At 53.5% G+C, this 15,336-nt stretch overlaps 1 protein-coding gene across 3 annotated transcripts; it reads left to right on the top strand.

Moving 5' to 3' along the window:
* The first annotated feature begins 979 nt into the window (after positions 1–979).
* Positions 980–15,331, top strand: RASL12 (RAS like family 12). Of its 3 annotated transcripts, none has more exons than XM_067750511.1 (6): positions 980–1,121; positions 1,607–1,719; positions 3,663–3,719; positions 9,721–9,794; positions 10,518–10,708; positions 13,377–15,331. In XM_067750511.1, exons 1-6 carry the CDS (start codon positions 1,009–1,011, stop codon positions 13,633–13,635), a joined length of 807 nt encoding a protein of 268 aa, XP_067606612.1. In that variant the 5' UTR covers positions 980–1,008; the 3' UTR covers positions 13,636–15,331. The 3 variants fall into 3 exon arrangements, with proteins under 3 accessions (XP_067606612.1, XP_067606603.1, XP_067606622.1); XM_067750502.1 differs by having other exon boundaries at positions 986–1,121; positions 13,373–15,331; XM_067750521.1 differs by lacking the exon at positions 980–1,121 and adding an exon at positions 1,140–1,238 and having other exon boundaries at positions 13,373–15,331.
* The last annotated feature ends 5 nt before the right edge of the window (positions 15,332–15,336 follow it).

Below are 15,336 nucleotides of genomic sequence, written 5' to 3'. Positions count from 1 at the left end.
GGATGTGGCTAGAACTTGGCTCCCACTTTTTCTCCTTCTACAACTCAAAGGAAAACCCTTGGCCATTAGCTCTGTGAGCGATTCTGGCCTGTGGGTGTAATCTAAACAAATTCCTCCCAACACCTTAGAGTCTTAATAACACAGCTGGTTTACCATGATCTCCAGAAACACTATTAGGCTGAGTCGGTATTCATGTCCTGTCCTGGAAAATAATTTTCTCTCTTGGTTGAGGAGAAGTTATTACCATCAGGCTCTGACTCCAGACCCTCCGCCTGCTGACCTGGGTTTTCCTGGTTTCTTTTGCACATGGGTGGGTAGATTAGCTATGGGAGGATAGGGGTTTGGGGTTGGAAGGGGAAGGGCTGCAGTGAGAAGTCTCTGAGACTCCCATATCTTTCTCCACTCAAGCCTGGAGTGTATTCCAAAAGAGAGGTCCCACAGGGTTCTAGAAAGTACTCAGACATAGAACCCAGGGTTTATTTTGTCACTCTCCATTAGGCTTGAATTGGATTTATTTTCCCCTTCCTTTAGTATTATAGATGGGGACACCAAAGCCCAAAGAGGTGAGATGACTTGCCTAAGGTCACCCAGTGAAAGAGCTGGCACTAGATCCTAAATGTCCAGATTCCTCATGTCAGCCCTTTGCCCTGTTTCCAGCATGACCAGATTTACCCCGGGTTTCAAGGGGAATGACAGGTGACCCTGCCAGGCTCATCCACTAATCCCAGAATCATAGGCAAGAGGGAGTGCCAGGTTTTAGAATAAAATGCCCCATTTACACACTAGGCCACAAACACATGGGACTCATTAGCTCCCAATCAGGGAGAAAACAGTAATCCAGAATGGGTTTGATTTCTTGAAGCTGGACCCAGATTGGCCATGAAATCTTAGTAAAGTCGTCTCCCCCCAGCTCCCCCCCCGCCCCCCCCCCACCCCGTTCCCAGAAGCTAGGATTCTTTACGGGTTCTGTAGTGATGCCTGAGAGTCCCCACACCGAAGGGCAGAGTAATGTGGTCGGGGAAGTTGTGTGCCAAGGCGGAGCTGGCTTGTGATCCAGAGAAAGGACCAGGCTCGGAGTTGAACCCGGCAGGCTTCCCGGAGGAGGAGGCGGGGCCAGCTGGGTAAAACAAAAGGAGGGGTGGATCTTCTTGCTGATGGGAAGTGACTGAGTGGAGGTTCAAACAAGGCTGGAAACATCCCTCCCCTCAGTGCCCCTATCCCTGGCCTCCCTCTCTCCGGTACTTGTCCTTTCCCGCCGGGTCTTGGGGTCGCTCCGAAGGGTGACAGCGCCGCCCGGCCCTCGAGGTCCAGCAAGGCCCTGGGGAGCGCGGCCGGCCGGAGATCCTTTCCGCTCGCAGGGGTCTCCGCAGCCCTTACAAGGAGTTTGGCGGCGCTTGGGCGGCCCCGCCCGCCGGGCTCCCCCGGCCCCTCCTCCCCGCACGGTCGGGCCTGGCCGCGGGAAGGCTGCCTGCTAGGCGCGGGGCCCGGGAGGCCGACGCCGCCGGGGCCGCGAGTGCCAGAGAGGCCGCCACTCGCTCCCGAGGGCCCCTACGGGCAGGCACGCTGCTCGGGGCCCTTAGGCCAGCACCCGTCTCCCTCTCCGCAGCGTCGCCATGTCCTCGGTGTTCGGGAAACCCCGCGCGGGCAGCGGGCAGCAGCAGAGCGCACCCCTCGAGGTCAACTTGGCCATCCTGGGGCGCCGCGGGGTGGGCAAGTCCGGTGAGTGGGGTGCGGGCGGGAGGGAAGGGGTCAGGCGGGGACGCGAGAGACAGGGAGCGGTGGAGGGAACGGGGCGCTGTGGGCTTGCGGGCAGGCTCTTCCACTGGCTTTCGGGGCTTCTTGCGCCCAGGTGGGTTGGATGAGACGCCGTGATGGTATATACCTTCTTTGCCTCAGCTTTTCTTGCTTGGTTCTCCCTCAGCTTGTTTTCAGCTCCTCCAGCTCTCAGCTAGCTGTCTTCTCTTCCTGGCCTGTCTTTCCCTCTGTGTCTCCCTACTGTGTCTGTGTCCTCCTTGTCTGTGACCCCAGCTGTCTCCCCTCTGTCTCTGTGTCTCCCAGTCCTCTGCTGGTCTCCCCCTTGCCGTTCACCGCCCTCCATCTCCTCTTCCTGGCCAGCCGTCAGCCCTGGTGACAGGCACCAAAGGGACCTGTTAGGCACTGATCCCCAGCCCAGGGCCCCTACGGAGCTCAGTCGCAGCCTTGCTGCTCCTTGATTTAGGCCAGGGGGAGAAGGGGCCCCAGGCCCCTGAAGGGAGGTGGTAAGAGTCGCTGGCTTTTGGGATTTCCCAGGGAGAGGCCGCTACCCACTCCCCACCCCAATTCTCTGGGATTCTGGAACAAAGTGTGAATTCTTATCAAATGTATTTGTTTCAAGTCAAACCCCTCTCTTGACTTTACGAAAACACATTGGACTATGGTCTCAGGTGCCTCCGACCTGTCCTTAATGAACAAAGCGCTTGGATTTACACTCAGGCCATTTCTATCAACACTGAACTCTGCCTTCACCACCTTTGGCAGCTGGAGCCCAGCTGGAGCCCAGGGGGTGGGGGTGGGGGGTGTCACCATAGGCAAAGATCCAGAAAAAGGGTTCACCGCTCTCCCCACCATTCCCAGTCCCAGGCAGCTGAAGGGGGGAAGGCAGAGGGGGCTTCTCCACTGGCTGTTTTCCAGCTGCAGCCGTTAGTGAATAGCCATCATGGACTCAGCTGTGAGACTCAGCGGGCGCCTACTCTCCTCTTTTGAAGCCAGCGCCCCCGGCTCAGAGATGGGACTCTGGATCATGCTTTCCTAGAGAAAAGATTTGCCCTCTTCCCTTTGAAAATCAAATTGTTATCTGTGGCTCTGTCACTGGTACAGTTTAGCCAGTGACTACTTGAATGAAAGAATTTAAATTTTAAAATACGTATTCCCTGGGTATTAGTTTGCAAACTGACACTGTTAGGAATCCTGGGAAAGAATTTTAAGGATTTTCTTTAAAATACTGCATTACTTTTTAAGAGTTCAGTAGAGTAGTGGGCTGGCCCTCAGCTTTATGTGGTTAAATTCTGAACAAAATCTTGTTAATGCATTGCACCTGGGGAGAACTTCCCCAGGTTTTATGTTCTGTGACCCTCCCATGATGAGTGTGGAGGCCTTAGAGCCAAGACTCGAGGACTGAGGACTAGAGTGTGTTTACTTGGGATTTGGGGCTTCATATCCCTCCCAGAGATCACCCACTGATAACTCAGCTCTTACTCTCTCTTTGGCTTGTAGCCAAAGCTGGGATAAATGCCTCCACACTTCAGAGTCTTTGTGCCTTGTCAAGGGTGGGGGAGGTCTCTCTTCACTTAGAGTCTCAGCAAGTTGGCCCTAAGGTAACTGCTTGCCTGGGTCCAGACCCCTTAGTTAGGGTCTTCACAAACGCCCCTTAGGCTTGCCTCTCATTTGTTTTCTCGCCGCCATCCCCCTCCAAAATAAAACATCCCAGAATGCAACCGGGAAGGACATGGTTCCCCATATTTCTGGTTTCCTCTGAGCCTCTCAAACCAGTTCCCCCGCTCTCCAGAGAGCAGAGGGGTCACAGAGGCTAGATAAGTCCTCCCTAAAATGAGAGGGGCAGGCTCCAGGGCCCAGCAGCCAGACACGATGGGGAGACTGAGCCAACTTCTTTCTCCTTCTTGCAGCCCTGACGGTGAAGTTTCTGACCAGGAGGTTTATCAGTGAATATGACCCCAACTTGGGTAAGGGCCCACTCCCCCCTGTCCCTCCTGCCGTGCCCACTTGGATCTCCCCTGCAAACACACATATGCCGTGGTGGGCCCAGGCCTGACCAGGACCACACATCTGGGGGCCGAGGGGAGGAGCCACCAGGATGACTCAGCCCATGCGACAAAATGTTTTAAGTTCCAAAAATGTACCCTTCCTCAGCTCACCCCAGACAACTTGGGGGTTAGCCCAATTAAGAGAACTGAGAGAAGTTGCTTTGCCCTAAAATATGAAGTATGATGAAACTTAAAAAAAAAAACAACGAGCATTGCAGAATATGCACATCCATTAAGTGTTTTTCTTCCAGATGGTTATTCCGTGTACTTTTCCACAAAAGCTGGACAAGACATTTGGGAAATTCCCTAGTAATACTGGCTTCTAAACCAGTTTTTTAACCACACAAGAAAACTAGTCTTGTTTGGTAGCTGTATCATGATGGTGTATTGGAAAAAGGGATGCCCTGGTGTCAGAGCTGAGTTTGAATCCTGGCTTTGTCACTTATTGGCTGTGCACTTTTGAAGCAGTCACCTAAGCTCTCTGAGCTTCTGTTTCCTCATCTGTGAAATGGGCATAAAAATACCTATCTCAGAGAATTACTGTGAGGATTAATGAAATAACACATGTAAAAGACGTAGCGTAATACTTGACCCACAGAGACATTGAATGCGTATTCGCTTCTCCTTCCTTCTTTCTCCTCAAATGGCTTCCCATCTGTGGTGGCTGAGATTCGCCCAAGTTAATTAGATCACTGTTTCTGAAAATTAATTTTAGCAGCAGGACCTTTTCCTCAAATAACCTCTTACATGGAAGCCCAATATCTAAATACGTAAAAGCAGAATTTTATTAATATAACTGTAACTTAAAGCTCACATTTATAGCATTTCTTTATGGTAAACTTTCCACTGAGAAAAATGGGGTGTCTGGATGCTCTTTGCTCTTTGGAAACGGAGGTTGCAGTCTTAGATTATCTTCCCCCTTCATAAGAATTGAATAAGGCGTTTGTGGAACCCCTGAAGGCCCTCTGAGGAAACCCAGGGCTCCGGGAGGACCCTGGGGTCCCACAAATGAAACCTCCACAGTGCAGCACCACCGGCAGCAGACCTCTGATGGATTGCGCCCTTCACGCCTGAAGGAAAGGGCTCCTCAGCCCACTGGTGCTCCTCAGCCCCTCAGTCCAGGCTGGGATGTTGAATCCCAGTGTCAGAGCAGGAAGGGATGTCAAGGCTACTTGGTCCAGTGTTTTTAGAATTTATTCCTTACGTAGCAGAATCCCCTCTTCCACGGAGATCTTACACAGAACCCCAGGGGTCAAGCAGAGGAAGCAGAGGGGGTCCCCTGGCTAAGTCAGGAATGCAGGGTAGGCAACTTGCGGACAGTCCTTAAGGGGTTTGTTCCTCAAAGTTTGGTGTGACCGCCTGTGCTTTGACACAGCCCCCCGGCTACAGCGGAGGAAGCAGGCCCAAGGAGCTTTGTGGGCCAGGGTCACCAGCAGGTCTGAGGGGAGCCCATCGATTAGCAGAGGTCAGTGCCCAGGGGAGTGAGACACAGGAGCACGAAGTCAGATGGGCGGGGTGGGGGAGTGGGTGGGAAGGGAAGGCACACAGCAGGGATGTCTGGGAAGGGAAAACGGAGATTCTCAAGGACAGTGGCTCAAAAGACAGATTCTGCCTACCTCAAATATTGCATGGAACATACTTATACTAAAAAGTATTAGCTGTTTATCTGAAATTCAAATTTAACTGGTTATCTTGTATTTTATTTGGCAGCCTATCTCCAGTCTCTCTTCTTCCTGTCTCCCATCCATACCCTTCAGGCAGGGTCCCACCAGAGGTGCCTATTACAGTGGTGGTTTGAGCTTCCTGGTTGAGCAATTTTGGAGTTCTGAACTGGTAGGGGAATGCGTGGTCAGACGGTCTGAGGTGGGGGTGTGGCAGCTCCACAGTGGTTAGTCACCTCAGCCTTTTGTCTCGTACCACACCCTGAGAGCTTCTGAGCTGGAGAGACGGCCAGACGCTCTCCTGTCGGCCATTCTGGGAGGCCAGTGCTGCTCCTTGGGGGTCCTGTCCACTGTCTGAACATTCCCACCACTATCCCATGGCTGGTTCCAGCAACAGGGGGGGACTCTCGGACCAGAGCCTTTCCTTCTGTGGAGAAAGGTCTGAGCATCCAAAGAAGAGTTAGCCATGTGGAGATGTAAAACCACCCTTTCCCCTTTTCTTTTTTTCTGTACGCGGGCCTCTCACTGTTGTGGCCTCTCCCGTTGCGGAGCACAGGCTCCGGACGCGCAGGCTCAGCGGCCATGGCTCACGGGCCCAGCCGCTCCGCGGCATGTGGGATCTTCCTGGACCGGGGCACGAACCCGTGTCCCCTGCATCGGCAGGCGGACTCTCAACCACTGCGCCACCAGGGAAGCCCCACCCTTTCCCCCCCCCCCCCCTTTTCAAACACCTTCCAAGAGCTTGAGCTCAAAGGGGCCTCTTGAGGGTGGACACCTGTGATGTTCATTCCTATCTCCAGCTTGGAGTGCAGTGCTAGGCACAACACAGATGCTGTTAAACATGGGATTTGAATTTTGGTTTTAGGATTACCCTTTAAAGAAGAGCTCCTATTATTATCCCCATTTTACAGGTAAAGAAACTGAGGCAGAGAGGGCTCAGTGGTTTGCCTAAGATCATGGAGAACCTCAGGTACAAAGGAAGATGAGACACCACTCCAGTTGCCCTCCACTAAGGGTGGCCTTATGCTATCGAGGACCTGAAGTCAGAAGTCTGTGTGGCACTGGGCTCTCTGAGCCTTGGTTTCCCCATCTGGAAGATAGGACTAATAGACTGTGCTCTGTGTGTGAGCTGTGCCTTGTTATACGTTGTGACTGTTAGAGTTGGTAGGAGCCAAGAGAGTCAGTGCCTGTGAAAGGGCTTCACCTGTGCTGAGCACTCCAGGAAGCGAGCAGGGGTATCCAGGAGGACACCCTCCTCTCACAGAGGGATTGGGGGCATCTCACCTGGTTTGCCCAGGGCAGAATGACAAGCTTCTCACCGCTCTTCTCCTCATCCTGCTCCAACAAGGGTACAGGCACCATTTCTGAAGCATCATCCCATACACACTCTGACCAGAGCTCCTTTAGTGACATTTTAAAAATTATTGCTGTAAATGAGAGAAAAATACTTCGGGAAAGGGATCTTTTCTCAGCATTTAAGTCCTAAGAATGTTATTTAGAACTAGCAGTTATGAAACCCGTATTTAGTAAAGGACTCTAGAATGACCAGAGGGCAGGGACTTTGTGATGGGGAGGCAGGACATTACTGTGACTTGGAAAGGAGCCCCCACTGCACCCCCAGCCCCTGGAGTCACCTCACTTGCAAAGGGGGAGGGAGCTGGATAAGATGATTTCATGACCTCTGAGCCTTCTCCACTTTGCCCATGCATGTTCCACGGCCTCAGCTGGACGGGGAGCTTCTGCTCTTTCCCTGTATTCTGCACAGATAGAGCTGGAGAATTGGCTTGTCCACTGAGCAGAGGGAGTGAGGGGGTCCCACTGTAGAGCCCCAAGTTCAAGTTCCTTCTGATAGGGTGCTGTGTGGCTGTGGGAGAGTTCTCTTCTTTTCTGGGCCTCACCTTCCTGTCATCTCTCTATGGAAGAGCTAACAGCAACCTCAAAAGGCTGTTGCATTTAAGGGACTGTAGGAGACCAAGGTTGGGCTAATATATTTCCTTGGGCTGGGCACAGCATGGTGCCTGTTTGGGCACAGAAGCTGGGAAGCACCTAAAAGGCATGCATCAGACAACTCTGGCAGGAAAATAAAGACAATTCTGAAGGAGATATAGGTATCCAGGGGCAGCTCTTCTTGCACCAAATATAGTTAAACATTTGGGGCATATTTTCCATGAGATTTTTTTTTTTTTTTTTTTTGTCTGTGAACAAGAACGGCTATTTATCCAAGTCCCCACAGCAGGCTGGGGACGGGAGCTGTCTATGACTCCTGCCGGCTGCTAGTGGACCTGGCATGTGTCCAGGCCTGGCTTAGCTGCCAATGGCCCTCAGAGAGAATTCCGCCACGGCTGGGGGGTACGCTTCTCACAGTGGCTGCTACCAACAGGCAGAGAGGGCTCCAGTTCTGCCCAGAGGGTTCTTCTTTGGGGTCACTTGGGGCACAGGGGCACCACCACCCCCAGGGAAAGGTGAGGGCCAAGTACACTCACATGTGTGGGCCAGTGGCACAGGGGAAAGTTGGGGGTAGGGAGAATGATTGTGACAGTGAGGTCCTCTTTGCAGACCTGGCCACTTGATACTTTCTCAGGTTTGAGGTCATGAGGACTTAGAGAAAACAATTTGTAAAAACTCATGAAATCCAAATAAGGTCAGTGGTGTAGTTCATAGTATGGTACCAATGTCAATTTCCTGGTTTTGACCATGGTACTATGGTTATGTAAGGTGCTAACGTTGGGGGGAGGGGGGGAAGAGTACACAGGAACTCTCTGTACTATTTTGCAACTTCTACATGAGTCTAAAATTATTTCAAAATAAAAAGTAAAAAAAAAAAAAAAATCACCTAGGAATGTGAACCTGCCCTGGAAACTTTGGAGCACTATGTCCCCACTGTCCTTTACTGGGCATTTGTGGAGGGCCAGGCCCCATGCCTAGCGGCCCATCCAGTCCTCATGCAGCCCTGTGAATGGTGCAGGGACAAGCATTTAGCACAGCGCCTGGCACGGAGTAAAAACCTGAAAACTGTTAGCCAGTGTTATCACATCATCCCTATTTTAAAATGAGGAAACAGAGTCTCAGAATGCTGAAATGACTTGACCAAGGCACACAGCTAAAAAGTAGCTGAAGTTGGGTTTGATTCCCATCTCCAACCTAAAACTTTCAACCATCCTAGATTCCTCTGCTATTATTTTGACAAGGATTACTTGTAAAACCTTCTTGGGGCCTCTTTTCTTTATTGAAATATAGTTGATTTACAACGTTGTGCCAGTTTCTGCTGTACAGCAAAGTGACTCAGTTATACACAGAGACTTTTTTTTTTTTTTTTTTTTTGCGGTACGCGGGCCTCTCACTGTTGTGCCTCTCCCGTTGCGGAGCACAGGCTCCAGACGCACAGGCTCAACGGCCATGGCTCACGGGCCCAGCCGCTCCGCGGCATGTGGGATCTTCCCGGCCCCGGGCACGAACCTGTGTCCCCTGCATCGGCAGGCAGACTCTCAACCACTGCACCACCAGGGAAGCCCACAGAGACATTTTTAAAAATATTCTTTTCCATTATGATTTATTACAGGATATTGAATATAGTTCTCTGTGCTATACAGTAGGACCTTGTTGTTTATCCATCCTGTATATAATCGTTCACCTCTGCTAATCCCAAACTCCCAGTCCTTCCCTCCCCCATCCCCTGCCCCTCCTTCTCGGGTCTTCTAAACAGGGTCTGACCCACCTCCCCGCCCCCCGCCCCCCCGCCCCCGGCCCCTGCCTTAATCATGTTGTGTGCTTCTCCTTTCTTGTCCCTTCCCCACCGGGGGCCAGAGGGTTGTCCTGATTGTCCTTGGGGTCTTCCTGTGGGCCAGGTACTGTGGTTGGAGAGAAGGGGGTGGAGAAGCTTGGGGTTCAGGTGGGAGGGGCTGGCAGTGCAGCTCCTGAGGCCTCTGCTGCTCACTGGGCCCGTGAGCCACACACACTCCATCCTACAGGTGTGGTGGGTGGACCCAGAACACAATCCCATACCCTGTGGCATGTTCTATGAGTGCCCTCGGGTGCTCTGGGCCTGACAGGTGGAGCAGCATCTCCTTGGTGGGAGGGTCTGCCCGTGTCCTCCATGTGGGTGAGAGCCAGGGTCTTTCCAGTGGTCCTGGCTCAGCCAGCCCCAGAGCAAGTCCCCCAGGGGCGCACAGGGATCCAGCAAAGGGAAGCTGGAACTCAGACCCAGCCTACCATCGAGTGGCCTGCCCTGCCTCTGACTGGGCTGACCGTCTGTGTTGCAGAGGATACCTACAGCTCTGAGGAGACCGTGGACCACCAGCCTGTCCACCTGAGGGTCATGGACACTGCAGACCTGGTAACATTACCCCCATGACCCATGAAGAGCTGAGAGTCAATGCAGCCTCTTGGGAAGTCCTGCTTCCAGAGTGTGGACCTCAGATGGGACTCTGTAAACCTTTTAAGCTCCAATTTGCTATGTGTTCCTGATTGAGGTGCTGACCTCTCTGGGCCTGAATCTATTGATGTGCCAAATGAGAAGGGATAGGAAGGGGCCTGGGGAGACCTGATGATTGTCGGTGTCAGCTCTGAGATTCTGTGCTCTGGGGCTTGACGTCTGTGTACGCATGGAGACAGGTGCACACACGTGTTTACACAGAGGCTCCCCTGGCCCAACCTTGCCCCGCCGCCCAGTACATACATCTCCCTGTGTCCTCACCACCCCCGCCAAGGCTGGATGCCAGTTCTTCTCAGAAGCCAAAGGGGCACCGTGAACCTGACCCCAAACCAGCAGTGCCCAGGCACAGCCAGGTCTCTGTAGGGGCCATGCCAGAGTCTTGGCTCTGTGCCCCAGAGGCCGAGGTCTCCAAGTCTGGGGCTGGGTGGTGGGAGTGAGGCTCAGAAACAATGTCTCCTTTCACAACAGGCCAAATCCACACTCAAGTGCCCCTTTGAAAAGGGCCCTGCTGGGGAACAATATACAGAGATGCAGGGAGCGGGGAAGTGGGATGAGACAGCTCAGGTGAAGGCCTGTACCCTGGCCTCCTCTGCCCCTGACAGAGGCTGCCCTCCTTTGCCCCAGGACACCCCCAGGAACTGTGAGCGCTACCTGAACTGGGCCCACGCCTTTCTGGTGGTGTACAGCGTCGACAGCCGCCAGAGCTTCGAGGGCAGCAGCAGCTACCTGGAGCTGCTCGCTCTGCATGAGAAGGAGACACAGCGCAGCTACCCTGCTCTGCTGCTGGGCAACAAGCTGGACATGGCCCAGTACAGGTGAGTGCGGCATTTTGTCCCACACCCTAGAGCTCGCCTTCTCCTTTCTCGTAAAAGCGGTGTCATCTTCAGGGATTATTTGGCTGCTAAGAAGAGTAATCCCCTTGGATGTAGATAGAAGGGGGTGTGTTGTAAGGATACGGTGGGCAGGGCTTCCAGGCAGCCAAGGGCAGGAAGGGAAGAGCATCTGGGCTGCACAGGAGCTGGACCCTGAAAGTCGGAAGAGAGGCCACTCCTCCCATCCTCCTGAGGCTCTGAGGTCTCTCTCAGCCTCACCCTTGCTTTCCTGAGACTATATGACCTTCTGTTTCCACTCCCCACAGCTGGCTGGTCATCCAGTGCCCAATTCCAATTCTGGGGAGAGAGGCTCTAATTGGCCACCTGGGTCAGGTGTCTGCCCTGGTCCAACCAGCTTTCGCCTCACCCAAGCGTGGTCCCCAGGCTCATTCCCGCAGTTGGCTGTGCTGAGGGCAGGTTCTCTTAGAAAGAGTTGGAGTTGAATCGGAGACCACAGACTGGGCCAGAGGACAGATGACCACTGAGTGCTGCAGCCGTATTTTGCTTGGCTGGCACAGTGTTTTAAAAGAGCGGGAATTGGAATGCTTCGAGGTGGGGCGTGCCCCCTCCAGCTGAACGCAGGCCTCACACTCCCCGTGGCTTACCTCCACCCTCCCCACACACCCAAGTTGCCCGCCTGGCCCCTGAGGCGTTTGAGACTGTGATGCCTCCACCTGATGGGTGACCCCACTGGCCCTCTCCAGCACATCCGTCCTGTGTGGCCAGTCCACCTGCGAGGTAGGGCACCCCCCACCAGCCTTCCTCCCGTCCCTTCCTTCTCAGGGCTGGTCACTCCTTCTTCCCCAGGCCCCAAAGGCCCACTGACTGATGTTAGGAAGGAGGGAACACTTAATATAGATCGGGGCTGATGGGCAGTGGGGAAATGGGGTGTGGTCTCATGAAGGGTGCTCACGGTAGGAGCCTTCAAAGGTGGGCAGACCCTCAGACCCAGACAAATTCCATCTCAGGGAATGAGCAAAGTTGTGTGATCTTAAAGCCAAAAGGTAGTCTTTGAGGAATCACAGATCCCGCAGAGCCTAGAATAGGGATCAGAAGACTGGATTGTGAATAAACCAGTTTTAAATATGAGGAAAAAAACTAGGCCACTGTTTTGGTCCCAATATTTACCAGTGGGATTGTCCAAAAGTGGTTTGGGGGCAAAGAGCAAAGCAGCATCGTTTCCCTAAGGAGTCATGAGATTTGTCCCCACTTCCTTCTTTGGTCAAGTCCCGAGGTTGGTAGGTCAGGATTTGATGGGCACAGACAATGTAATTTTTAGCTGAGCATTGGTCAATGTCTCCCATGAGTGTCTTGCAGCTAAAGGGTAAAATGTGGGTTAGAGCAGTGATAACCACTGATAACATTTTCGCTAGGCTACGCCAAAATAAGAAAAAGGGTAATAATGTTATATGCCCGGCTCATCCATTCACGCACACACATGCACGTATGGGGTTCTTGTTTCCGAAAGCTCATTATTCAAGCCCCACAATGACAAAGTTTCAGATTCAAGTTCATCACAAAGGCACATAATACCAAGTATTCTTTCAAAAGGAGTTCCTCAGGAATCTGTGAGCTGACAGTCAGGACACCAACCCTGGTTGGGGAATGGATCAGGTGCTCTGTCCCTGACGCTTTTGTCCCAGCCATTCCCTCTGTCTGTTGAGCTAGCCCACTTCCAGCCTTTGCTCCTGCCAAATTAACCTTGGCTCAGAAACCTTTTCCCACCATACCCACCCTGGTGTCCCCTCTCAGCTCCCAGGCTGTGCCACTGTCCTCAGGAATGGCAGGTGAGGCAGCTCAGCAGTGAGATTTAGCCATTGAAACCTTGGCCTCCAGCCCTCAGGGACCCCTCCCCCCCGCCTGCCCCCTGCCTCTTCTGGACATCTGACCTATCCAAGGGCCAGTATTTTTCTCTCACCCTGATTCCCATGGCTTTCAGGACCTTCCTAGTTACAAATACTCGATCTCATCATCATGGGAAGTGGTACAAGATGAAGCTGGGAATAGGTGCTGCTCCCTCTCTCGTGCTGTCACCCTTGCTCTCTCCTGCCTCTCTCCTGGGCAAGCGACAAAACTCCCTGCCACGAGCCCTGAGACCTCTGCCGACCACAGGCGTCCTGAGTCAGGACCTCAGCCCACCAGGCCTCTGTGGACACTGTGGTCTCACATCCTTCCACCCAGACCACTGCCTTTCCCCAGAGCTGATCCCACATGCCAGGGCTGAGGTTGGCTCATTTCCTGACCAAGGGAGTCAAGGAGATGTGGGGCTGGGAATACCCATCTTCCTCTGGCCACAGGCAGGGTCTAGCCAGGGACTTTGGGCCAGCTTCTCCCTTCCCCTCGGCCTCGTTCTGAAATTCTGGCTTCGGTGACATCAGCCGCCACTTATTAAGCAGGGACTGTGCTAGGCACTTGACACAAATCGTCTTCTTAATCTTAACAACCCTGAGAGGCAGCTCTCATTATCCCATTTTACTGATGAGAAAACTGAGCCTCAGAGAGATGAAGATGGTCACCGAGCTAGTAAGTGAGGATCCAGGTGTAGGCCTGGGCCTGCCTGACTTGGATGCATGCTCCTGACCCTGCCTCACCCTGCTTCCCCGCCAGGCAGGTCACTCAGGCAGAGGGCGTGGCCTTGGCGGGCAGGTTCGGGTGCCTGTTTTTCGAGGTCTCTGCGTGCCTGGACTTCGAGCACGTGCAGCACGTCTTCCATGAGGCAGTACGGGAGGCACGGCGGGAGATGGAGAAGAACTCCCTGGCCAGGCCCCTCTTCATCTCCGAGGAGAGGGCCCTGCATTACCAGGCCCCACTCACGGCCCGGCATGGGCTGGCCAGCTGCGCCTTCAACACACTTTCTACTGCTAGCCTGAAGGAGATTCCTGCTGTGGCCCAGGCCAAGCTGGTCACTGTAAAGTCATCCCGGGCTCAGAGCAAGCGCAAGGCACCCACCCTGACACTGTTGAAGGGCTTCAAGATCTTCTGAGGGCCCCTGCTCAGGATTCCAGGCTCAGCGCTGGGCAGTCTGCAGGGCAGGAGCTGGCTTCTCACCACCGGCTTTCCTTCTGGTGGAACAGCAGCCCTCACCCTCTGGTGGACAGCTGACCCCTCCTCCAGCACCAGGCAGTGTCCCTGACACCCAGTTCACTGTAGGAGCAACAGGGACAGGCAGAAATTCTGCTCCTATTCCCTCCAGACCTTGGTTTCCATGGTAACCACCGCATCCCTCACCCTGAAGGAAACAGCCACTGTGACAACGCAGAGACCTGGGGTCAGCCTGAAGCGGAAGGAAATTGCAGCATCCATCATGGCGCCATCACCCCCTCCTGCTCCATCTACAGCCAGGCCTGATGTGGCCCCTGGTGGACAGCTCTGGGTGGACAGCTTCAGGAGGCACTGCATAAGTGCGGGCCTGAGAGCATCCTGCCCTGAGGTCCCAGCACCTCCTGGTGGACGGGAAGGGCAGGGCAGCTGCAGGTTTTGCAGGGCCAGAGCCTGGCCCTCCCCTTGCCTTCTGACTTCACAGAACCCCCAGGCAACAAACCTCACAGTTTATCCAAGTAAAATCTAGTTGCAATAATCCTACGGGACAGCCTGTGAGAAGCAAAGGTGTCCCGGGAAGGCCTATTTCCAGTCCTTTGCCTCTCAATGAGGGCAGAGGGAGAGGGCCGCGGGTAGGCCAGTGTAGGGAGCCTCCTGTGTGTTTCCACCAGGAGGCAGGGCCCCGTATTTTACAACCTTAAATCAAGGACTCTGTCCGCAGGCCCTCAGGACCTGCCTTGTCAAGTTTACTGATCAAAACTGCAGAACAAAGTCATTCTCTCCAGTGACAATCACCCAGGACTCCAGGGAGCCCACAACTGGCTATATCAGACATCCGGTAGGGAGAAGCACAGTTTTCTGTTTGTAGCCTGGTGCGGCAGGACCTAGTACCCTTGGCAATGGGTCTGCGTGTTCAAAGTCCACTTTTGTAAGATACCACCTAAGGAATTTTTGGTTCATAAAGCAAATTTTTGCATAAATTATTTGGCTTTGCCACCACAGCTTATACTGCAACACGGTGGCTCAGACACGGGATCGCGACACTCCTTTGGGATCCCACGGTTAGCAAGAGAAGGGTCTCAGAGGCAGGGAGTTTCTTAGTTTTCTAGCTCTCTTTACCACAGGGCCCCTGGCCCAAAGGAAGTCTTTCACGGACCCTCAGCAGACCAGCAGGCAGAGGAGTGGCCTGTGGTGGGGGAAGGGAGGGGGAGGGGATTCTGAGTCCAGAATCCTGCCCCTTCCTCACTCAGCCCTTCCAGGAGCTTGGATTGAAAACAATAGCTCTTGCCCAGGCTTCAGCCACCTTCTGCAGACGGAGAAGCCGAGGTCAGAGGGAGGCTGTGAACTCCTCAAGGCCACGTGAGGAGTCCTGGCCAGGCTTCCTGACCCACAGGCTGGCTCTGGATTTTGCACTTTTGTTTCAAGCCGCTTGTGTGTGGACCACTGCCATTTGAACAGACTATGCAATTCCAACTGCCCACATCCAGAAGCATTTTAATAAAAAGGTTTTGTTCGTTTTTTTCCTAACAGGG

Source organism: Pseudorca crassidens, chromosome 1, assembly GCF_039906515.1.
Source record: "Pseudorca crassidens isolate mPseCra1 chromosome 1, mPseCra1.hap1, whole genome shotgun sequence".
Classification (NCBI taxonomy): Eukaryota; Metazoa; Chordata; class Mammalia; order Artiodactyla; family Delphinidae; genus Pseudorca; species Pseudorca crassidens.
This window is presented reverse-complemented; position numbering and strand designations above follow the sequence as displayed.